Source organism: Molossus molossus, unplaced genomic scaffold (genome assembly GCF_014108415.1).
Source record: "Molossus molossus isolate mMolMol1 unplaced genomic scaffold, mMolMol1.p scaffold_m16_p_7, whole genome shotgun sequence".
Lineage (NCBI taxonomy): Eukaryota > Metazoa > Chordata > Mammalia > Chiroptera > Molossidae > Molossus > Molossus molossus.
In genome coordinates this window covers 100,996,784-101,022,639 of record NW_023425401.1, presented here as the reverse complement: position 1 = coordinate 101,022,639, position 25,856 = coordinate 100,996,784, and the positions used below count along the sequence as shown (strand labels likewise).

The following is a 25,856-nucleotide window of genomic DNA, read 5'->3' as shown; positions in this document are numbered from 1 at the left end:
AATCAGAAGTAAAAAGAAAAAAGAATCCAAAAAAATGAGGATAGTGTAAGGAGCCTCTGGGACAACCTCAAGCGTGCCAACATTCGCATCTTGGAGGTGCCGGAAGGAGAAGAGCGAGAACAAGAAATCGAAAACCTGTTTGAAACAATAATGGCAGAAAACTTGCCTAACTTGGTGAAGGAAACAGACATACAAGTCCAGGAAGTAGAGAGAGTCCCAAACAAGATGAACCCCAAGAGGCCCACACCAAGACACATCATCATCAAAATGCAAAAGGTTCAAGACAAAGAGAGAATCTTAAAAGCAGCAAGAGAAAGGCAGCTAGTTACCTACAAGGGAGCTCCCATTAGGCTGTCAGCTGATTTCTCAAAAGAAACTTTGCAGGCCAGAAGGGAGTGGCAAGAAATATTCAGAGTGATGAAAACCAAGAACCTACAACCAAAATTACTCTATCCTGCAAAGCTGTCATTTAGAATCGATGGCCATATAAAGACTTTCCCAGACAAGAAAAAGTTAAAGGAGTTCATCACTACCAAACCGTTATTATATGAAATGATGAAGGGTCTTTTTGAAGAAAAAGATAAAATGTATGAACAAACAAAATGGTAATGAATACATATCTATCAACAATGGAATCTACAAACAAAATGAACAGGTAGAACAGAAACATTCTCATAGATACAGAGAACATTTTGTTGGTTGCCAGTTGGGAGGGGGGTTGGGGGAATGGGTGAGAAAGGTGAAGAGATTAAGAAGCACAAATTCATTGCTAGACTGACAAACCTCAAAGGGAAAGGGGTTGGGGGGGTGGGAAGAAATAAACCAAAGAACTTATATGCATAACCAATGGACACAGACAATAGTGTGGGAAAAGGTGGGAGGGGGGATGGGAGTGGGGAGGAGGAGGTCAATGGGGGGAAAATGTGGAACATCTGTAATACATTTTACATCCAACAATAAAGATTTGAAAAAAAGCCCTGGCCGGTTTGGCTCAGCGGTTAGAGCGTCAGCCTGTGGTCCCGAGAGACCCGGGTTCGGTTCCCGCTAAGGGCACGTACCTTGGTTGTAGTTTGTCCCCGGCCCTGGTTGGGTCGTGCGGGTGGCAGCCACTCGATGTGTCCCTTTCACATCGATGTTTCTCTCTCTCTCTCTTCCTCTCTCCCCCTCCCACTCTACCTGAACAAAAAATAGAAAAATGTCCTCAGGTGAGGATAAAAAAAAAAAAAAAAAAAAATTTGAAAAAAAAAAAAGTAAATAATAAAGATCATAGCAGAAAAATAAAAATAAAAAATAAATAAAAAGGCAGCGGTAACATGGAGATTGTCTAAATGTACATTTAAGTCAGATTTCAACTAGCATTTAATAAATAATACTTTAGTTTACTAAAGCACATAATTTGAATAAAAATAAAGTTTGAATTTACTCACGGGGCAGAAGTAAGATGATTATGTACACTCCGACTTTCCTTAAAAAGCATTCTGGAGAAATTCAAAGGACAATTACTTTTTTATAGTACATAATTAATGATAATCACTTTATCATTTTAATCATTTGATTTTCAACAGGCTATTATTTGCTTATTTACCAAGTAAAAGTTATAATGGCACAGTAAATTCAATAATATATCTTACAGGGAGTTTATATTACCTCTGTTTAAATCTTTAACAGATCAACAGATATTTTCTGTTGAATTAAGATGGAACACTTTAAGGTGACAGGTTGAGATAGCCAAGTCTATTAGTTATTTCTTTAAACTTTAAATTGGGCTTTTAAACTTGAAATTAATTTTTGAGATACCACTCTATATTGACTACTTTCAACAGAACCTAAGGCTGTGTCTCTTTTTCTATACTAAAAATCTGTATTTAATTCCCCTCCCAAAGTTCATAACCATCTCCCCCCACCACCACTTTTTTCCTACTAGCAAATTCAGTTACAAAAACTAAAAAGTGGTCAGTTAAAAAGTCACCTTTATGGTCTGGGCTAGTTTGGCTCAGCGGTTAGAGAGTCAGCCCATGTACCAAAGGGTCACGGGTTCAATTCCCTAGTAAGGGCACATACCTAGGTTGTAGGTTCCAATCCCTGGCCCCAGTCAAGGTCATGTGGGAGGCAACCAATCAATGTGTCTTTTCACATCGATGTTTCTCTCTCTCCCCTACTCCCTCTCTTCTACTCTATCTAAAAATTAATAAAAAAATATGCTCAGGTGAGGATTAACAATAAAAAAAATCACCTTTCCGTATATTTCTGTATCTCTATGTTCATGTAACCCACTGTTTAGTCTTTTGAGTGCTTAAGTTTTCAAAGCAGAGTCCATCTGAGATGACTATACAGAATTTTGAACACATTAAGCTCTTAGCAAAATGTTATGTATATGTGTGTGTGTATATCTGTATCTTTAGTAACAGCAATAATAATAAAGTAAATAAGTAAAATCTAGGATGTCGTATTTCTTACCTTGCCTGCATCCAGCCCTTAGGCCACAATGGTTTCACCTCTGTCTCCATAAAGGATTTAAGATAATCCTCAGCAGACTGGCTTTTATTTGGCTCTAACTCATAGCATCCCAATTTGATTTCAACAAGGTTACATAACAAAGTTCTAAACAGATTAAAAATATATATTTATATATAAATCTGACTGCAAATTTGTAGAAAATTAAGCTTGAAACAGGTTTTTTTTAAAACACATAAATCTGAGAGTAATAGTAAAGAATATTATCTGAAGAAATGACATGAAGATCTGTAATCTCTAACATATATCACTCATTACACTGCAGCCAAATCCCAAGAGAAACAATTTCCTCTGATACCTTTAATCCAGGTACCAAAGATCGAGAGAGGTAGTCCTACAACTAAATCCTTACTTGGGATACTGAATTACTGGTAAGAAAGATGACTGACTACACAAGTATATTGAGTCCTTCACCTTCTGAAATCAGGACATGGCTTACTTAATAATTAAACAATTAACTTAAAAAGTCATTATATGAAAATAAAAGCGATTAACACTCTACAAATGTTAGGACCATATCAATCTTCTCTTGAATAAATTTTTCCTATATACTTATCTCTGATAGCTCCCAATCTAGTTTTTACTTACTACAGATTCTTTTTATGAAAACCTTACATTCCATTACCTACTTAGTTAAAAGTGAAGGCTTTGGTTAAATCTTACCTAATGGTGTCATCCCAGTGGAATTTCTTTCTTGGTCCTATGACACGTTTCCCTGGTTTCTCATCATCATCTTCCTCGGACCCATTTTTTTCTCGTTCTTCATCTGTTTGCAACCTAACAATGAAAAAGATTTTATGAAGCAGAGTTTTAACTCAACACTGCCTATAATATATGCCCTAGAAACTTGTTGAATTGCTTAACTGGATATTAACTCAAAAGACAAGGTAAATAGAGAATCTACCTTTCTATATAATACTTTGCATTTCAAATGTGTTATAAAGTCTTTTGGTAAATAAGGTCTTCAAACTATAATATAAAGGCTTGAACACTTATTTTTTTAGTTCAGAATGTATTTGTGTCAAATGACAGTCAAGTTGGTCAACATGTGAAATGTCTGATCAGTGTCAGCCCTTGCTTTGACCACACCCATACACTAAATCAACAGACCTTTCGCCTTTGAAATCAAAACACTGAGTGGGAAGAGATGTGTCATTTAGAATATATTTAATAAATAAGTTTTAAATATTTTGCTAAAGACCCACCTATTGGTATAATATCATTTCAGTGGTATATGTGGATGTCTCCTTGGTGATGAGGTCCACTTAAGACCAACCCCTAACATCTAAAAATATTTTTCAAATGCAAAAGCTAGTCCAAACAGAATAAGTACATACTTGGCACACTTCGCTTGACTACGAGCCTGGCAGTCCTCCTGGTATTTAAATAGCTGTTCAGGCATGACATTGCTAACAGCCAGTTTCAGTTTTTGTAGAGGTTCTCTTAAACGATCATCCTGAGAGAGAAAAAAAGAACAAAACCAAAATTTTCAAAACATATTTACAAAACTTATATTGCAAGCAGATCCTCAAATGATGAAATTTATGTTTTTAGACATTGATTATAGATATGAAATTTTAACGTATTTAAATATGGACATTTCTCCTACAACACTGACTTTTCATAATGCATACTGGATATGAAATTAGCATGACCATACTTCCCAGGTAGTCAATGAGAGTCTCAGTTTCACCTGCTGCCCCAGCATAATTATTACTAGTGCTCCTTTACACTCTTAAAAATGCCTCATGTTTAGCCAACAAATTATATGAACACTTTAACTGTAATACTAATGATTAAATACACAACAAAATCTACACTGTGCAGACCACTACTGGTTAACCCCCCAATATGATGGGGAACCAGTACCACAAGGAGAGACACTGCCTTGGAACATTGCAACGCGAGATATAGTTTGGAAGACTACCAGGAGGATGTTCACATCCTGTTCTCTTGTTTAGTTAGTAATCATGACTTATGTTGCAAGCAAAAATGCAAGGTAAGGCCAAAATGGAAAAAGGAAACTGGGAGACTCTTATTCATGTGGGTTCAGGGCAAAAGAAAAGCAAGTAAATTTGTATGTATCAGCTTTAACTAACCCATTTATTATTTTAATCTTGCAAGTAACAATATATGTAACTATTTAAAACACTTAAAACAAATATTTTTTTCCCCTTTATTGATTCTTAGAGAGGAAGTGAGAGGGAGAGAGAGAGAGAGAAACATCAATTGGCTGCCTCCTGCATGCCCCACACTGGGGACTGGGCTCACAACCTGGGCATGTGACCTGACCAGGAATCAAACCGGCGACCTCTTGGTACATGGGTCGATGCTCAACCACTGAGCCACACCAGCCGGACTTTATTACTCTCATAAGTGCAGAAATATTATATAACTTTGCTTTTCTTCACTGACACACTATTTTTAAGATTTTTTTTTATCCTTACCCGAGGACATATTTTCATTTATCTTGAGACAGAGTGGGAGGGAGAGAGGGAGGAAGAGAGAGAGAGAAACATCGATGGGAGAGAGACACATCAAGTAGTCGCCACCCACACAACCCCAACTGGGGCCAGGGACAAACTGCAACCAGGTACGTGCTCTTAGCAGAACCGAATCTGGGCCCCTTTGGTCCGTGGGCCAATGCTTTAACCGCTGAACCAAACCGGCCAGGGCCTGATACACTATTTTTAAAATGTGATTTCTGGTACAGAGAGGATTTTTAAGAATGCAGTTACCATGTATGGCAGGTATATTTTACAAATTAAAACATTTTATTTTATTAATAACATCTTATTAATAAAAACACAAATATTATTACTAATAAGCATTTACCTCTTTCAGTCATAACAGTGAATAAATATTACTGCAATATGAATAGCGTCTGCTATAAAATCCAAATTTTCAAAATGTGAACATCTAGTATCACATTGAATTTAGAGAGGAAGGGAGAGAGGGAGGAAGGGAGGAAGGGAGGGAGCGAGGGGAGGGGAGAGAAACATTGATTTGTTGTTTCACTTATTTATACATTCACTGATTGAGTCTTGTATTTGTCCTGACTGGATTTCAAACCCCAAACCTTGGCGTATTGGGACAACACTCTAACCAACTGAGCTACCCGGCCAGGGCTTTTTTTTTTTTTTTTTTTTAATTTTTTATTAATTGATTTAGAGAAAGGAAGGGAGGGAGGAAGAGCAAGAAAGAAAGACACACGAAGAGATCACTTTTTCAGAATTATGTAGCTGAGATTATTTTCCTGGGAGCAACCCAAATATCCATTAACAGTAAAATGGATAAATTAATTGGGATATGCTAACACAATGGAACACTGTTCACACAGCAGTGAAACTGTATGGAGGCACGCTCTCCCTCCCACAGCACACACGTCTTTCTTACCTCTCAGGCTCTCATCTCCTAGATGCTAAGGATCCCCACGAGACTTGCACCAGGGCAGCAATGGGCAGTGGCAGCTTGTCCTGGGCTAGCCCCCTGAACCCATCTCCAAGGTCCCTCAAGCAGCCCCGCCTAGGCTCGTTTTTCCCTGTAACATTTCCCGAGAGCCACAGCAGCCCCGCCTGGGCTCTCCTGTTACTTCTCTACCCTAAGCCCTTCCTTGTTTCACTGTCCCCAGCTTTAATAAACGTACCCTCAAAAAAACACATAAACAAAAAACAGTACTGAGTTCCACCACATGTAAAGACAGATAAATCTGAACTGCATAATGTTGGGTGTAAAAAATCATATTGCAGAAGAAAACAAGGCAGTATGGCTCAATTTATATGAAGCTCAAAAACATGTAAAACCAAACAGTATTATGTTTACAAACGTGTGATAAAACCATATAAAGAAAAGCAAGGGAAAGATAAATGCCTTTCTTCCATAGCCAATAGAGAGATTAAATAACTTCAAATATCGAAGCTGAAATATCCCTTAGAAAATATTTTACAATGGGCAAAAAGTTGTTTCCCTACTTCCAGTTCTTTTTTTATTGGTACACATTTATGTCATTTGAACTTATGGCTATAAGCTCCAACTGTCAATGCCTGAAGGAGCCAGGCAGAGACACAAAATCTGAGATGTCAGGTAAATTTCATTTGTTCATTAAACTATTTTGAATTGAGAAAGAACTATAGTTTCTCAATTCAAAGAAGTACTTTATTAACAGAAGTATAGTACCTAGAGCAAAGAATCCTGTGCCTGTCAGACCACATCTAATACACTGAACCAGGACATAACATGGATTCTCCCATTCACCCACAGCAGACCTTGAATGGCCATGTTGTGCTATGTGACCCCCATCCCCTGGCCAGAAAAGTTCAGGTTGACCCAAGATATTATAGTTAGATTTTTTGATGCAGGAATTTGGATTGGGATGAGAGAGCTGAGTCAGTCTCTGTGTGGCTTTTCTGTAATGTAAAACCTTGAGAATCAAATAATCTAGTCTGCAGATACATAAAGGGATAAAAATGAAGTGGGGAGAGAGGCAGAAAGACAGTGATTCTATATGATCAGTTCCCGTCCTTCCTGGCTACATTCTTGCCATTCATTCCATGAAATACCTTTATTCATAGAAAAAAATGTCCTTTTATTGTCATATTATATTCAAGTTTTCTATTTCTTGTGAGTTATAAATATTTTTTAACTATATAGGCAAACAAATCATTAAGGGACAAGTAATCAGAACAATGAAGGTATGAAAAACCATCTTATATGAAGTAAAAAAGGGGACATAATAAATGTTTTAAAAAATACAAAAGCAATGAAGTGAATGAATTAGATCTGTGAATGAACTCAAAGGTAGAATTAGGACCAACAGGGTAAAAAGCATCTGGATATGGCTTAAAGCATGGAAGAACTTTCTGACGTTATAGAAATAAGTTTCTGACCACTGGAAGCATTCAACTTGGACAATCACTTAGCGGGATGGAGTCGAGGAGAATCTAGCATAACACGGATGATTACACTAGTAATTTTTAAATTTACACACAACCTTGTGATTCTTCCCATTGGTCTGCATAATGTTTGTAGAGATCCATTTCAGGAATAAGAAAACAGAATTATAAATATGTCAGATTATTTGTTGAAGGCAAAACTGTGTTAGCTGTGAAACAGGTTAACTTACCAGCCTAAGAATCTACGCCTTAGAAAATGTTATTTCTCACCTAAACCTATCAATTACTGAGAAGTAATTTTTTTCAAGGGATCCAACATGCCTTTAACATACATAACACATGACTATAGAGCGATTAATATGCAAAAGCCCCAAAAGAAATCAGCCTCTTTACAAGTTATAAACCCCAAATGCAGATATTATTGTTTTCCCCCCTTACCTGAACATTGAGATGTAACTTCTTTAGACGTTTTACCAGTGTTTCTTTATTGCATGGCACAAAAGCTTCAAGATGGGAGTAGACACCACTACGAATGACAGGGCCTAGCTCCTGCAGCTGTAACTCAATGCTGACCAAAAACAACAACAAATAAATAGCACAGAATTTCTTCCAGGTAGCAACAGACAAGCAAGGAGGCAACAGGAAGTGATTCTTTTCTCATTTTACATTTCCATGATCTCCTAGACAGTATTTTTCAAGGGGAAAAAAATAATAAATAGTGATGCTATAGAAAAGTTCAATGAGCATAGTTTAAGATAATTTATATAAGCCCAAACAAGTGAGCAAGTGATGTTTTTCATGACTGCAGCAAAGTCTACATTTTTTGGGTAAAGCACAGAAACTCCATTATTAACCAAAAGCTTATTTCCTCAAAGAAATATGCTCCCCATCAACCCTTGCAATTATATACTAGTGAATTACATGGTTTCAATGACTTGTTAGAGTACTTGTTTGAAAATTTCAGATTCAAAAGAGGGAAAACTTTTCTGGCTGCATATACAGACTATTTTATCCACCTATGTTTCCTTTATTGCGCCTGCATTACTAACTAAAATATTTGCACAAAGAAGAAATCGTTTAACAATGAATTTCCCAGAACGTATCCCCATAGTTACACAGTAAATGACTATTTTAAGCACACATCCTTCACATGTCTACTTTAATATTTTTTCCCTAAGAATTCCAATCTCCTAAGGTCTAAGACAGTCTTCTCAACCTGTGAGTCGCGACCCCTTTGGGGGTCAAATGACCCTTTCACAGGGGTTGCATAAGACGTAACAGTAGCAAAATTACAGTTATAAAGTAGCTACAAAAATAATTTTATGGTTGGGGGTCACCACAACATGAGGAACTGTATTAAAGGGTTGTGGCATTAGGAAGGTTGAGAACCACTGCTCTAAGAACTATCTGGAGACAACTAAAAACACATGGCAATGAATATGTGAATTTCAGATATTTTTACATTTATTTCACAGAGAATCATAGATGGTCTTGAAATGGTGAACATTCTTGAGACCTGCCTGCTACTTTCCACCAGGCTCCTTTTCCTCAAGTGAAATCTACCCAAATGCAGATTTCTATGCATGAAAGTTACTATGAATGGGCCTCAAACCTGATAATAAATTATGAGCATGAGATCACTACAGGTTCTAAATGAATGAAAATATACTGACACCATCTGCTATTAATGCACTAGAGAACAAATATTGGGTTTTGTTGAGTAAATAGACAGAAAACTCACTTTAAAAAAATTTTTTTTCTTTATTGATTCGAGAGAGAGAGGGAGGGAGAGAGAGAAAGAAACATCGATGAGAGAGAACATCGACTGGCCACCTACTGCATGCCCTGCACTGGGGATCGGGCCCACAATCTGGGCATGTGCCCTGACCTGGAATCGAACTGGCGACCTCTTGGTGCATGGGTCGATGCTCAACCACTGAGACACATCAGCCAGGCGGGAAACTCACTTTTATATCCCTGTCTACACAAGGCTCTCCTTTGCCTCTGGAGAAGCTTCAAACAAATGCAACATGGAAATCCATAGCAGAAGCAACAGCCATCTTTGTAAACAAGATTCTCCTACTATGGTATTATCCTTTTCACACGTGGTTCTAGAAACAGTGATTTTCCCATAGGTGATATATGACATATCTTCCTACCTGTCAACTCCCTCTTTTTTAAAAAAAAAAAAAAATTTCTTCTTTTATCAGTTTAAAACACTAGTTAAAGAAAAACTCTAAGTCCAAGTAATTTCTTCAATCTACTGACTTTCCTAGAGTTTTTCTTAAGTATTCCAATATTGTCCAAACAATACAAGCACTAAAAACTATAACTGAAGAAAGTCTTAGGGAGCAATAACCCAAACTCAAAATCCCAAATAGCTCTTAATCTTATAGCAAGAATTCAAAAGATAATTGATGTGTTAACTAATAGTAGACAACAGGTGTGTTTATCACTCTTGTCCCTGAATAACTACTTTATTCAGATGGGCTAATTCTAGTGTTAACTAAAGAAGACTTGGTGTGGAACAGGTTAGAAATGTGGTTGAAAAGTTGTCCGGGATTCTTCCAATTGCAAAGTAAGCCCTCAAGAAAGTGAGGAAAAACTGTGCCTTCCAATAAACCCTTTCACTTTGTTAATCTTCCTTTATTTCAAAGAGAACAGACTGACAGACCAACTGATAAGTCCATTCATATTGAGATTCAAGTCACTACTCACAAGTTCCTTAAAGGAGCATCTAATAATGGGGGCAGACAGGTCTCACTGCCAAGTGTCCAATAGGATTGGTTTTACCAGCCTGGAGCATATGTTGAGCAGAATTGTCAGGCTGAATTGTAGTAATAGACAAAGTGTCAAGATTTTATTAGCAAGTCTGCTTGAGGTAAAGGAGGAAATAGGGGATGAAATCAAGCCAGCATATTATATATCTGTTGATCCAGGTCAAATCCAATTAGACAAAAAGTAAAAGGGTACTCTATTCCAACAAACTCATCTCTTTTTCTCTCCAGCATAAGGAAGCAATGATGAGGCAGAGCCAATACACCTGGATGACTTCATGGGAACAGCTACCCTAAATAATCATTTACCATATGCCCTTAGAAGATCAACTCAGTGCAGAGAAATAAGGGATGCTGTATAGTGGAAAAAGAGGCCACGGGGCATAAGAAAGTGACTAAAAGAGAAAAAAATTCAACTAAACACTAAGGCCTGTAGAATTGGAGGCACACTTCCAATGAAATAAAAAGATGGGCCCTGGCAGAGTAGCTCAGTTGGTTGGAGTGTCATTCCGATATGCCAAGGTTGTGAATTCAATCCCTGGTCAGGGCACATAAAAGAATCAACCAGCCCTGGCCGGTTTGGCTCAGCGGTTAGAGCATCAGCCTGCAGTCCACAGAGACCCGGGTTCGGTTCCCGCTAAGGGCATGTACCTTGGCTGCAGTTTGTCCCCGGCCCTGGTTGGGTTGTGTGGGTGGCGGCCACTCGATGTGTCCCTTTCACATCAATGTTTCTCTCTCTTCCTCTCTCTCCTTCCCACTCTATCTGAGTAAAAAGTGGAAAAATGTCCTCGGGTGAGGATAAAAAAAAAAAAAGAATCAACCAATTTGCTCGGCAGGTGTGGCTCAGTGGTTAAGCATCAACCCATACAACAAGAGGTCGCTGGTTTGATTCCCAGTCAGGGAATATGCTCAGGTTTTGGGCCAAATCCCCAGTGGGGGGCATACAGGAGGCAGCCAACCAATATTCTCTCTCATTGATGTTTCTATCTCTCTCTCCCTCTCCCTTCCTCTGTCTCTAAAATCAACAAAGTTAAAAAAAAAATTTTTTTTTAAAGAATCAACCAGTGAGTGGTTGGAATGGGTAGAAAAACAAACTGATGTTGTTTCTCTCTAAAAATAAAAAAATTAAGAAAAATAAAAGAAGCAGATGGGCTCCAAAGATCTAGAGGATTTGTTTTAGTATAGACACAAGACAAATTAGCAGAGAAACCTGTTAATGGAATACTGATATTCTGCTTATTTGAGTTGTTATATTCCAAGGAAGGTCTTTTGATTCTCCCTAATAGTAAAATAAAAAATTGTCTCAGTCTCAGGAAAAGGACCTGATCTAGTAAACTTAGGGCTTTCAAGTGGAAAGAAAAAGAAGAGCTAGTCAGATCCCTGATTATGGAATCTGGGACAAGTCTGGTAAGTAATGGTTATACTATTTGTTGAATCTAAGGTGTTAAGGAAGCTAGGTAAAAGAAGCTGGTGCAAACAGGAAGCATTTGCCTTGCTTTCAGGCAGACAGAATCAATCTGAAAATCCCTGGCTAAAATAAATAAGAATGGGAACAAAAAATGCACCATACTAGTAGCATACTGGGTTACATGTTTCATGAAGCCCATAAGACTTAAAACATTTTAAGTCCTCCAGCATTAGAGACTGCGATGAATTAGTTATCAGAATCAACAAACCAATCCAGCCTTTATATCTTGAGAAACTATTTTCGTTCTATATTTAAAAGAGAAATCACAGTATTAGAAACATTGCTTTTCAGTTTCTTTCTATATGATGCTACTGAACCAAGAATACATTCTTTTCATCAGAGGAGTAAATTTTGATGCCTTCCCCAGAATCACTTTTTTTGGCCCAGCCCTGCTTGTAACCAACTATATACTCAATTTCTATAATCAATGGTCAAAGTTTATGAGCCAATAGGTTTGTAAGAACATCTTATGAGATCATAATCTTAGAATCTGCAGCTTTATTAGTATCAAACTCTAACTAAGAGTGAAAATTATCACTACTTTAAATATAATCTATATCATGTATCAGCCTTCACCCTCTCTTTCCCAATCTGACTTCTGTCTTTTCCATATTGGACTCAATCCTATCCCACAATCATGATTTCTTCATTAAACATATTTTCCACTTGGCTTTAAGAGTTCATATGTCTTTTTCCCAAGTCTGAAAAGTAGATAGAAAATTATACCAAATTTAATATAAACAGAGTTATCCCAGGATGTTTTCATGTAAGTTGATAAAAAATACATATAAATCTAGAATACTACTCAACCTGTACAGTGGTCACTTGCTCTGGCAGTTGTAATATTGGAAGCTTTGATTACCATAGGCGTCCTGGAGAACCAATATTTGCAAAAGCATAATTTTGCTAAGAAACAAATGCTCATCATTCATGCTGGGAGGCTGAAAGGGAAGAGCTCATACACGAGACTAGCCACCCACTCAGTAGCTGTATCTCAAAGGCCTACCTTTGAGAGAGAGAGAGACACACACACACACACACACACACGTATATGTGTATATATATATATTTTTTTTATCCTCACCCAAGGATATTTTTTTATTTCTCATCAGATAGAGTGGGAGGAAGGGAAAGAGAGGGAGAGAAAGAAACATCGACATGAGAGAGACACATCAACTGGCTGCCTGCCACACGACCCGACCAGGGCCGGGGATGAACCGCAAGGTACGTGCCCTTGACCAGACTCAAACCCAGAAATCATTGGTCCGCGGGCCAACACTCTAACCACTGAGCGAAACCAGCCAGGGCTAATTTTTTATTAAAAAAAAAAAGTTTTTATTGATTGAGAGAGAGAGAAGAAAGGAGAGGAAGGGAGGAAGAGAAAGGAAAAAGAGAGGGAGAGACAGAAATATCAATGTGAGAGAGACACATTGACTGGTTGCCTCCCGCACGACCTGATCAGCTGCTTTGAGCCCACATCCTGGGTATGACTGGGAGTCAAACCATCAACATTTTGGCACGTGGAACAATGCCCAACCGAGCCACACCAGCCAGGGCAAGGCCTACTGTATTTTTAAATAAATTCTTAAGATTTAAATAGTTTTTAAAATTTTTTAATTAAAAAAAAAAAAAGAAAATTACTTACTCCAGAAGAATATTATTCATATCCTGTGTAAAGAATTTTTTCCTTCCTTCTTCATCAAAAAGTTTGGCAGCCTAGAGAAACATAAGATTGACAATATAATCCTTAATAAACACATTATTTGTTTCCATATTTATTTACTAAAAAATCAGCTCTTTGAAGGTGAGGCTATAATTTTCTTCTCTTTGTACCCTCCACACCCAATTCAGTACCTGGCATAAGGAGGCAATTAAAGAGTGCTAGAACAATTTTAGCATATATACCATTCTTTCCCATTATGTTTGTATTTGGTTTCTCTCAATCTTCCTAAGTTCACATAATTTTCATACACGATATTTTAGTGTTTTGGGTGTCTTGTGTATTTTTTTTTATTAATTCTTGCTGTGGTCTTCAAGACAACAAAAAGCAAATGACTCACTTTCTACAGACATTACTGTCTACAATGAGTCTCATATTCTATACTTTATATCCATTACCATGTTAAATACTCATAACTGCTGATGACACTGGTATTATACCCCCATTTTACAAACAAGGAACCTAAATCTTAAATGGGTTACATATGTCCTCAAATCACATTGCTAGTAAGGACTCAGATCAGAAGCTTTCTAACTTCAACTGAGTTCTACCTAATTACACACCAACAACAAAATATTAGCCAAGACTATTATCAAGGTATAAGCAGAAATTAATGAGCTTAAGGATAATATTTTCACCATTATGTTTGTCACCCTAACCAGCTTACCAGAAATAAAAAATGTACAAACCAAGACACTCTACTATAAGAAAACTTTACTGGGGAAATCACAAAGGATAATTTACCCTGACTTCCAGATATGTAAAGTAGCAAGCTAGATCCAATAATCTGAGCAAGTCACATGCTGACTCTGTCAATCTACCAAGTTATCTGACAATTTTACAGGCTGTAAACAGAAGACAATTTCTGAGATGAGCTTTAATGCTTCTTAGAAAAGATGAAGACTGGTATGTGTAGTGAGCAGAAATACAGAAAAAAAGCCAGAATGAAAACTAAACTTCAAGAAAGAGAAACAAAAACATCAAGAGGTTGAACACTAGAAGAATGCTACAAATGAGAAAAGAGCAACAAGAACACACTCCTTGTCAGAATTCTCATCTCCTGAAGAAAACACACCATCTCATGTTTCAAAGAAAAATTACAGAGAATTCATAGACATCAGCAAATGAAATTAATCTTCTTAATGATAATTTCCTACTAAGAGGTTAGGAAGCCACTGTATTAATCCTGGCATGACTACTACAGAGAAAGATGGCAGTTTTTGGTATTTGAAATATGACAGAGTTTTACAAGACTGAAACAAACTCATTACTAACAAGTTTTGTTTGTTAAATGAGGATGAATGCCATATAACACAGGACAGGGAGGGCAAACTATGCAGCTCAATGGTCCTGTCTTTAAATCCTCACTTTGAAATATGTCTCAGCCACTTAAAAGTTATGTGGCTGTGGGCAAATCACTTACAGTACAAGTATTTGCTAAATAAACAATAGCAATTATTATCAATTACACGTTGAAAAACCTGGATCACATCACCAGCACTTTTTTAAATCTAGAAAGATTTCAGGAATGGAGCAACATGGGAATAGCAAAAAGGACATACTTGGGAGTCTGGTGAAGCCTTGTTTTAAGTTCTGGCTCCACCACTTACAGGACCCACCTTTGTTCTGCTTGGACTTGACCAAACTATTTCACCTAACACTTAAGTTTCGCAACCACAAAAAGGAAACAATACCTATACTTCATACTTGGAATAGTTGAGAAGATCAAATAAAAAATCTTTCTGATTACCAAAACTGTAGATTATACTCTCTCTTTGATTATATGGTTAATTTTCTCAATGTCAAACAATATGCCACATGATGGGACAAATTCAATAAACAGGAAAACTTGTCTGTATTAGTATAGACATCTTTAGTGCTGTTTTGTTTTTAGAACTTTTCTGTTGGATTAAGAATGTAATTCCCATGCCCTGGCTGGTTTGGCTCAGCGGTTGGAGCATCGGCCCACAGTCCAGAGAGACCTGGATTTGGTTCCTGCTAAGGGCACACACCTCAATTGCAGTCTGTCCCTGGCCCTGGTTGGGGTGGTGTGGGTGGCAACCACTCAATGTGTTTCTTTCACATCGATGCTTCTTCCTCTCTCTCTCTTCCTTCCTTTCTCTCTCTTCCTCCCTCTTTCCCTCCTACTTTAACTGAAGATAAATGCAAAAATGTCCTCAGGTGAGGATACAAAAAAAAAAAAATGTAGTTCCCATTGCCTTGGCTGGGTAGCTCAGTTGGTTAAAGGGTCTTCCTCATGTAGAGAAGAAAAGGTCAAAACAAGAAATAACAAAAGAGAAGGAAAAAAAAATTTTGTGTGTGTGGCATGTGCCCCTAGCGGGAACCGAACCCGGGACTCTCTGGTCCGCAGACTGAAGCTCAACCGCTGAGCCAAACTAGCCAGGGCAGAAGAAAAAAACTTTTTCACAGTTAAAGCCAAATACAGAATTAGCACAGCCACTTAAAAAGCCATTATGGCCCTGGCCAGTTTGCTCAGTGGTTAGAGCATCAGCCCATGGACCGAGGAGTAGTGGGTTCGGCGATTCCAAGTCCATATACCTGTGTTGCAGGTTCAACCCCCAGCCCCAGTGGGAGTCGTATAGAAGGCAGCCAATCCATTGTCTCTCTCATATTGATGTTTCTTTCTTTCTCCCTCCTTCCCTTCCATTCTATCTAGAAACCAATGGAAAAATATCCTCGGGTGAAGATTAACCCCCCCCAAAAAAGCCATTATAAAGGTTAAAAGACAAAAGTAACAAAATTAACTATAACTATAATAATCATGAGCTAAACAAAAGGATATAAAATATAAAAATTGGGTAGCAATACTTATATATGACAAAACAGACTTTAAAATAAGGACTGTAAAAAGAGACATAATGATAAATGGGTCAACCCAAGAAGATATAACAATTGCAAATATCTATTCACCTAATATAGAAGTGCCTAAATATATAAAGCAACAGTCACAAAGGGAGAAATGAACAGCAATACAAGTATTAGTGGACTATATACTCCTCTAACATCATTGGGTAGATAATAGAGACAGAAAATTAATAGAAAATAATAACATTAAAAGTTAGATCAGATCTACTGAGTAGATAATTCTAGAACATTTAAGGCAAACACTGCAGAGTAGACATATTTTTCAAGTGCACATGGAATATTCTCTAAGACTGATCACATATTAGGCCACAGGACAAGTCTCAAAAAATTCAAGAAGATGGAAATCATATCAAAGCATTTCTTCTGATCACAATGGCACGAAACTAGAAATAAACTACAAAAAAAAAAATGGGTCCAGCCAGTGTGGCTCAGTAGATTAAGTGTCCTGGTTCAATTCCCAGTCAGGACACATGCCTGGGTTTCAGGCTCAATCCCCAGTAGGAGGTGTGCAGGAGGCAACTGACCAATGATTCTCTCTCTCTCTAAAAAAAATCAATAAAAACATATTTTTTTAAAAATGGAAAAAATAGAAACACATGGAGACTAAACTACATACTACTAAAAAAAACAATGGATTAAAGAGAAAATTTAAAATACCTTGAGATAAATGAAAATGAAAACACAACTCCCTAAAACTTGTGGGATGCAGCAAAAGCAATTCTAAGATGGAATGTTAATAGCCATACAGGCCTACCTCAAGAAAGAAGAAAAATCCCAAATAAACAACTTAACTTTATACCTAAACTAGGAAAATAAGAACAAACAAACCCAAAGTAAGCAGCAGAAAGGAAATAATAAAGATCATAGCAGAAATACATGATTTAGAGACTAAAAATAAATAACAGGAAAGATCAATGAAGTAAGAGCTGTTTCTTTGAGAGGATAAACAAAATTGACAGACCTTTAGCCAGACTGATTCATCAAGGAAAAAAGAGACCAAATCATAAATGAAAGAGGAGAGGTTACAACCAACACCACGAAAATATGGAGGATGAAATAGTATGCTAACAAACTGGACAATCTAGAAGAAATGGATAAATTCCTAGAAATACACAACCTTTCAAAACTGAACCAAGAAGAAACAGAGACTCTGAACAGACTGATTACTAGTAATGAAACTGAAGCAGTAATCAAAACACCCTAGCAAACAGAGGTCCAAGACCAATAGCATTACAAGTAAATTTTACCAAACATTTAAAGAAGAATTAATACCTACCCCTATTCATTATTGATTTTAGAGAGACAGGAAGTAAGAGGGAAAGAGAGATAGAAACATCAAGGAGAGAGAACATCGATTTGCCGCCTCCTGCATGCCCCTCACTGGGGATCAGGCCCACAACCTGGGCGTGTACCCTGACCAGGAATCAAACCAGCGACCTCTTGGTGCATGGGTCAACGCCCAGCCACTGAGCCATACCAGCCAGACCCTACCCTTAAACTATTCAAAAATTTTGAAAAAAAAAAAAAGAAACACTTTCAAACTCATTCTACATGGCCAGCTTTATCTTAATACCAAAACCAGACAGGCACTACAAAAAACAAAAAATGCAAACCGGTATCCATGATGAACACAGATGTAAAAATCGTTAACAAAATACTAGCAAACCAAATTCAGCAATATATTAAAAATATTACATACTGTGAACAAGTGGGATGGGTATATACCAGAAATCCAAGGATAAATATCATATGATAATCTCAACAGATGTAGAAAAAGCATTTTTATAAAATTTAACATCCATTTGATAAAAATTGTCAGAAAAGTATAGAGAGGGAATGTACCACAACATAATAAAGACTATATATGACAAACTCATAGCTAAACTTAATGGTGAAAAGCTGAAAGCTTTTCCTCTAAAATCAGGAACAAGACAAGAATGCCCACTCTCACCACTATTATTCAATATAGTATTGAAAGTCTTAGTCACAGCAATCAGCCAAGAAATATAAGGCATTCAACTTGTAAAGGAAGTAAAACTGTCACTATATGCAGATGACATAATACTATATATAAAAAACTCTAAAGATTCCACCAAAATATTATTAAAATAAATGAATTCAGTAAAATAGCAGGATACAAAACTAATATGCAAAAATCTGTCACATTTCTATACATTAATAATGAATAATCAGAAGGAAAAATTAAGAAAACAATCCTATTCACAATTGCATCAAAAAGAAAAAAATACTCTGGAATAAATTTAACCAATGATGTAAAGGACCTGTACTCTGAAAACTGTAACATATTGAAGAAAGAAATTAAAGAGGATAGAAATAAATCAAAGGATATACCATGCTCACAAATTGGAAGAATATCATTAAAATGTCCATACTAGTCAAATCAATCTACAGATTCAATGCAATCTCTATCAAAATAGCAATGACATTCTTCTCAACTCTAGAAAACATAATCCTAAAATTTATATTGAACCAGAGACCATAAATAGCCAAAGCAATCTTGAGAAAGAAGAATAAACATAGAGATAACACATTCCCGATTTCAAACAATATTATAAAGCTACAAAAACCAAACAGTATGGTACTACCACGAAAACAGACATAATAAAGATCAATGAAACACAACAGAGAATCCAAAAATAAACTCTCAATTACATGGTCAGTTAATCTATGACAAAGGAGGCAAGAATATACAATGGAGGAATGACAATGTCTTCAATAAGTGGTGCTGGCAAAACCAGATAGATATGTGCCAAAAAAAAAAAAAAAAAGAAAGAAAGAAAGAAACTGGACCACTCCCTCATACCACACACAAAAATAATAATACACTAAAGATTTAAATGCAAGACCTAAAACCATAAAACTCCTAGAGGAAAACAGAGGCAGCAAATTTTGACATAAGCCATAGTAATATCTTTTGGCCTGTGTCCTCTCAAGCAAGGGAAACAAAAAAATAAATAAATAAACAAATGGGACTATATCAAACAATAAAAGACTTCTTCACAATGAAGGACACCGCCAACAAAATGAAAAGACAACCTACTGACTGGCAGAATATATTTGCAAATGATATATCCAATAAGGAGTTAATATCCAATATATAAAGAACTTACACAACTCAAAACAACAAAAATAATCCCATTAAAATGGGCAGATAACATAAACAGATATTTATTTCTCCAAGGAAGACATACAAATGGTCAACAGACATATGTAAAGTGCTCAACATCATTAATCATCAAGAAAATGCAAAGCAAAACCACACAGAAATACCACCTCACTCCAGTCATAATGGACATTATCAAAAAGTAAAAAAATAACAAGTGTTGGTGAGGATATTGAGATGAGGGAACCCTTGTGCACTCTTGGTAGGAGTGTAAACTGGTGCAACCCCTATATACAAAGAGTATGGAGATTCCTCAAAAAACTAAAAACAGAAATACCACATCACCCAGCAATTCCACTTTTGGGTATTTATCTGAAAAATATCAAAACATTAATTCAAAAGGACAAATGCATCCTTATGTTCACTGTAGCATTATTTACAATAGCCAAGATATGAAAACAACCTAGGTGTACATAGAAAGGATAAAAAAAATGTGACACATATATACAATGGAATGTTATTTAGCAATAAAAAAGGATGAAATCTTGCCATCTGTGACAAAACAGATGAACCTAGAGGTTATTACGCTAAGTGAAGTAAGTCAAAGTCAAATAGCATATGATTTCACTTATATGGAGAATCTAAACAAAACAAAACAGAAAAAGATTCACAGAAATAGAGATCAAACTGTGGGTTGTCAGAGGGGAGGGAGGTCAGGGGACAGGTGGAAAAGGTGAAGGTGAATATAGTCAATAACATTATAACTTTGCACGGTGATAGATGATTACTAGACTTAGTTTAGTGTGATCACATTGTTAGGTATATAAATGTCAGATCACTATATTGTAGACCTGAAACTAATATATTATTGTATATCAACTATACTTAAATAAATATATAATGTAATAAATAAATAAATAAAACCAAAGGCCTATGCACACAGCCAAAGACCAAAAGGAAATTATATGTTGTTTATATGTGTATTGGGATTGTCAGTTATTATTCTTGTCTTAAAAATACATTTATTGATACATTTGTGCAACGAATAAAAAAAAAGAGAAAATTATTCCACTTACTACACGGAGGTCTTCAATACGCTTTTCAAGAAGGACAGGTAAACCCTCTGGGAGTGTAGGTACCACCTTGGGCATAACCTGAGAGGCATAGGTTGGCTGGGTGGTGTTTCCATTCTCTCCCCCTGACTCAGAGAGGGGGCTACCATCAGAAGTAGCATCCAGTAATCTGTCAAAGTCAATATCATCTAGTATCTTTAGGGCACTTTCAGCTTCCTGAAACAGTTCATGTTCATTTGTGCTAACAAAAATGGGGAGGTCCGGATCAGCATTGTTCATGTTTAAGTCCGAGACATCATTTCCCAATGCTACAGCAGCGGAGGGGGGTTTATTCAGAGAGGTGGTCACTAAGTTCACTGGGACTTTGGGGTGAGACTCCTTTTCTAATGCATCCTTCTCTTTCTGAAATTTTCGTATCATGGCAGCTAGAGAAAGAGAATCTTTATAACGTTTCTTCTTTTTTTCAGACTTGTGTGAATTAAGAGCCACAACTCTGTGAAGAAAAAGTAATCGGTTAGGCTATGTATAATTTTAAAGGTTAAAGCCCCGTGTAAATAAGCAGGCATAGATTACCATTTTACAGGAAGGAGAACAAATTTCTTATTAAATTTTACTATTATAATAGCATCTTCATCATCATCTGGATTGTCACTTAGGAAAGATAGGTGGGTAAATGGATATTTGAGTGAAGAAAAAGAAAGGAATAAAGTTAACAGAAACAAACAAATGAATGCAGCTCAGGTTTATTAAAGTATACTAAGTTTAACTTACCACTCTTTTTGGAATATTCACATTCTTTAGCACATCTACAAAGTAGTCATCTAAAGAATTAACCAAGTGAAAAATGTACTTTTGCTGAAAAGAGAGTTGCCTTACAACCAGAGAAGCCCACATAGTACACCTTCAAACTTGTAACCCAGGTGGCTTTGTACTATAAGCTGCCCAAGAAATACAAAATCCTCTGTATCAATCTCTGAGCCTTCAACTATCACCATGCTGTCTGTCTAGACTCTATTCGATCTGCTACTACCTTGTGATCATTTTTCCATTCCAGGAGCAGCCCTGTGAGGCAATCAGATAAATAAGAAATCTTTTCTAAATTCTATGACTTACATGTTTCTATGTGAACTACAGAATCCGAAAGATTCTTAGCACCTTGAAGGCAAGACCATGTTTCATTTACTGTTATATACACCCACAACCAGAACAGTGCCTGGTACACATGTACTTTAAAAATATTTGTTGAATAAATAGGTTATAAATTTGAGAAAATGATAAATTCAATAAAAGGCATTGCGTATAGTTTTTATTCCCAAAGAAGCTTACTTGTAAATAATAAACATTTAAAACCACTGTGATATATCTATGCTTTTTGTTAACAATTTCTTAATAACTGGAGTGTCACTATAATCTCATATTCAGGAAGGGATAAATACCTTCCTACATCAAATTTTTGGATACTGACAGCCCAAGATTCAGGTGCACCTCCCCTGGTAAGGAGGGGATATCCAGCCTCTCACAAGTTTCTGTACCTTAGCTTTTCAACAAAGCCATAGAGAGGTAAGGGGCTATTGGTAATTTTATGACTACATGGTACAAACATTCTATTCTAATGACTTAAAGTTTCTGAGAAACTCTACTTGGTTTTTAAAAGCAATATCATTAGCTAAAGTCACAAGTGTTAATGATAGCTAAATAAAATGACATTTTTCTTTTTAATCCTTACCTGAGGATATTTTTTCCATTGATTTTTTTCAGATGGAGTGGGAGGGAGGGAGAGAGAGAAAGAGAAACATCGATGTGAGAGAGACACATCGATTAGTTGCTTCCCACATGACCCCGACTGGGGCTGGAGATCAAACATGCAACTGAGGTACTGCCCTTGGCCAGAAACCGAACCCGTGACTCTTCAGTCTTCAGGCCAATGCTCTAACTGCTGAGCCAAACTAGCCAGGGCTAAAATGACTTTTGTATATTAAAATAACCATAACTCGTTTACACACAAACTACTGCCAATCCTCAATCCCAGGCATCTAAGTTTAGTTTGAGTACAAAAATATTAAAATAATTTGTTCAATGTTTATACCATCTTTTCAAACTGGTTCTTACTGGTAAAAAGTATTAATAAGCAAAATACTTAATGAACCATTTTCTTTTTTAAAAATATTTTATTGATTTTTAGAGAGAGAGAAAGGGAGAGGGAAAGAGAGAAAAAAACATAAATGTGAAAAGTGAAACATTGTTTGGCTGCCTCTTGCATGCCCCTTACCAAGGATGGAGCCTGAAACCCAGCATGTGCCCTGATTGGGAATCAAACCAACATTTCAGTGCATGGGACGACATCCAGCCAACTAAGTCACACTGGCCAGGTCAATGAACCAGTTTCTAAATCTGATCTAATACACTGTGAATCTCAAAGATGACAAAGCCTCCTACTTACTAATAACTGCAATATTATCAAAATATTCATTGATATTCATAAACACTGTATTAAATTAGACCCAGCTAAGCTACATTATTTAATGCTAAATATATTTTTCTAAAAAGAGAGCTAGTCATGCTATGATACTGGTTCTCTTATGTTTAATTTCACATACCCTAGTTGTTTGGGTACTTTTTTCCTTGGCTTCTTCTCCTTTTCCCCTTCTTCTTTCCTCTTGCGCTTCTTTATCTCAATATCATCTTCTTTTATTTTGGGAATCTGAAAAATGATGAAAAGAATGCATCAATTATCTAAGTATCAAAGCTTTTCTCTGATGCTAGCAATCCAGCACCTACAGCAGTGTTTTTTCTCAAATTTCAGTCTGCATTAGAATTGCCTGCTGAAAATGCAGGTTCTTGGGGTCCAGTTTGGATTCAGTTATATGCAGCAGGGCCTTATAATCTGTAGATTTAGCAAATATTTTAGTGATTCTGGTACATCTTTGGACCACACTTCAAACAAAGACCACTTAAGGAAACTCTCTCCCAAATACAATATACATATTGTATAGAATTTGCTTTACAAATTACATCTTAGGAAAAACAATGGCTGTTAATAGTCATTTCTATACTAAGTCTTAACATATCCTGGAAAATTTTTCTGTGGGGTAGGGGGATATTTAACCTGCCTTTTTTTTTTTTTTTTTTTTAATCATTGAGATATCCTGGAAATTTAACCATTTCCCAGAAACAACAGATTAGACAACATAGAGAGAAATTTTAAAAATATAATTCCACTATGATATAAATATCACTTCCTCATATCTACTTAAATTTTACTTTAAAGCATGGAATTAACTATAGATTCATTAAGCAATGGTTAGCACTTTACTTTTCCTTATATTCACAGTGTGTGCACAAGTAAAATTCAGAAAGTATATCCTATTTATTTAATGCTCTCATTGCTGTTGTAATTTTGAATAAACTCACTTTGGGTGGTTTGTGCTTTTCTGTAATATCTTCCTCTTCAGTATCTGAAGCTTGGCGAAACTGTAGAGTACCAGTGTTGATATAAAAGCCTCCATATTTTGTTGTTAGAGAAGCAGGAACTAATTCATCATACTAGATTAAAAAAAAAAGTTTCAGATACATCCTATTATCTTTAATTTTATAAATATGTCAAAAAAATTCAATCACCATCTCAGCATCTTTCTTAAGTCCTAACCATAAAACTGATGACAATGAGGATGTTTGTGAAACAAATTTAGAAATACTGTCTGGAAAAAAATGAGCTCTCATCATTCAGCATTTATTAGAAAGGCACTAATAGAATAATAGAACAAATTCTAAATATCATATGCTGAAGAAAATTTAAGGATCACTGCTATTACTCTTAATAATGCTTCTGATGAGAAATTGAAACAAATTAGAACAGATGGCTAAAAGTTCAGACAAGTAATAAGTTTCATTTCCTACCACATCAATGTAGAATTTTATTCATAAGGATATTATAAAAAAGAACAGTTAAAAAGAAATCCTTCTGCCCTGGCCAGTTTGGTTCAGCGGTTAGAGCATTGGCCTGTGGTCCCGAGAGACCCGGGTTCGGTTCCCGCTAAGGGCACGTACCTCGGTTGCAGTTTGTCCCCGGCCCTGGTTGGTCGTGTGGGTGGCAGCCACTCGATGTGTCCCTTTCACGTCGATGTTTCTCTCTCTCTGTTCCTCTCTCTCCCTCCCACTCTACCTGAACAAAAAAATGGGAAAATGTTCTCAGGTGAAGATAAAAAAAAAAAAAAAAAAAAAAGAAAGAAATGCTTCTATAACATGAATAAAATGTTTAAGAAAAAAAAGAATAAAGTTAGCCCTGGCCAGTTTGGCTCAGTGGTTAGAGCATCAGCCCGAGGACCAGAGAAGCCCAGGTTCAGTTTCCACTAAGGGCACGTACCTTGGTTGCAGTTTATCCCCAGCCCTGGTTGGGGTTGTGTGGGTGGCAACCACTCGATGTGTCTCTCTCACATCGATGCTTCTCTCTCTCTTCCCCCCTCTCCCTCTCGCTCTATCTGAAGATAAATGCAAAAATGTTCTCAGGTGAGGAATGAAAAAAAAAAAAAAAGAATAAAGTTATTTCTTTTATCTTAGTGATAAGCTTTTAAGGGGAGAAAACTTTTTATTTTTATTGTATTTTTTCTTTATAGATGTTAGAGAGGAAGAGGAGAGAGATAGAAACATAGATGTGAGAGAACATCGACTGACCGCCTCCTGCATGCCCCGCACTTGGGATCAGGCCCACAACCTAGGCATGTGCCCTGACCAGGAATCCAACAGGTGACCTCTTGATGCAAGGATAAATGTTCAACCACTGAGCCACACCGGTCGGGTGAGAAAAATGTTTAAGCATTTAAAAGAAAAATAGCATGTATGTGCTGTGAAGGGAAGCAGAGCCCTGGACAGTATGGCTCAGTTTGCTGAGTGTTGTCCCATGCACCAAGAGGTGGCTGGTTTAATTCCCAGTCCGGGCACATGCCTAGGTTTAGGGCTAGATCCTCTGTAGGGGGATGCAGGAGGCAGCCAATCAATGTTTCTCTCATTGAAGTTTCTCTCTCCCTCTTCCTACCCCACTCTCTAAACTCACTAAAAACATGTTTTTTAAAAAAAGGAATTGCCCAATTCAGTAAGTGTACACTGGGGCCCAAGGAGCCAGGCACTTTGCTTGGAGCAAGAGACTCAAATTGCCTAAAGCAGACAGAAGGTCTGACCTAGAATATCTTGAAAGCTGATGTTCTCTAAGCCTGGATTTTAAAGTTTATCATTATCTCACTTGATAAAGATGGACAAAATGCAACCATTAAATGAAGGTCAATCTTAACCAAATTAAGATGTTTATAGTGGGAGAGAAAAAAGGAACTACTTATCTAATAGAAACAAGATATCTGCTATCTGGGGTCTCCAGCACTCTACTTAAGGGTTCTTATTATATAAGTAGT

At 36.7% G+C, this 25,856-nt stretch overlaps 1 protein-coding gene across 1 annotated transcript in view; it reads right to left on the bottom strand.

Moving 5' to 3' along the window:
* Positions 1-25,856, bottom strand: part of UBN2 (ubinuclein 2) — a 65,848-nt gene that overhangs the window by 20,946 nt on the left and 19,046 nt on the right. The window contains exons 4-12 of the mRNA XM_036246263.1: positions 23,866-23,997; positions 23,052-23,155; positions 20,458-20,947; positions 13,297-13,367; positions 7,845-7,974; positions 3,852-3,970; positions 3,178-3,291; positions 2,458-2,601; positions 1,428-1,478 (exon numbers count right to left, since the gene is read on the bottom strand). Coding sequence (XP_036102156.1) covers positions 1,428-1,478; positions 2,458-2,601; positions 3,178-3,291; positions 3,852-3,970; positions 7,845-7,974; positions 13,297-13,367; positions 20,458-20,947; positions 23,052-23,155; positions 23,866-23,997 — 1,355 coding nt within the window. The remainder of the gene's footprint in view (positions 1-1,427; positions 1,479-2,457; positions 2,602-3,177; positions 3,292-3,851; positions 3,971-7,844; positions 7,975-13,296; positions 13,368-20,457; positions 20,948-23,051; positions 23,156-23,865; positions 23,998-25,856) is intronic.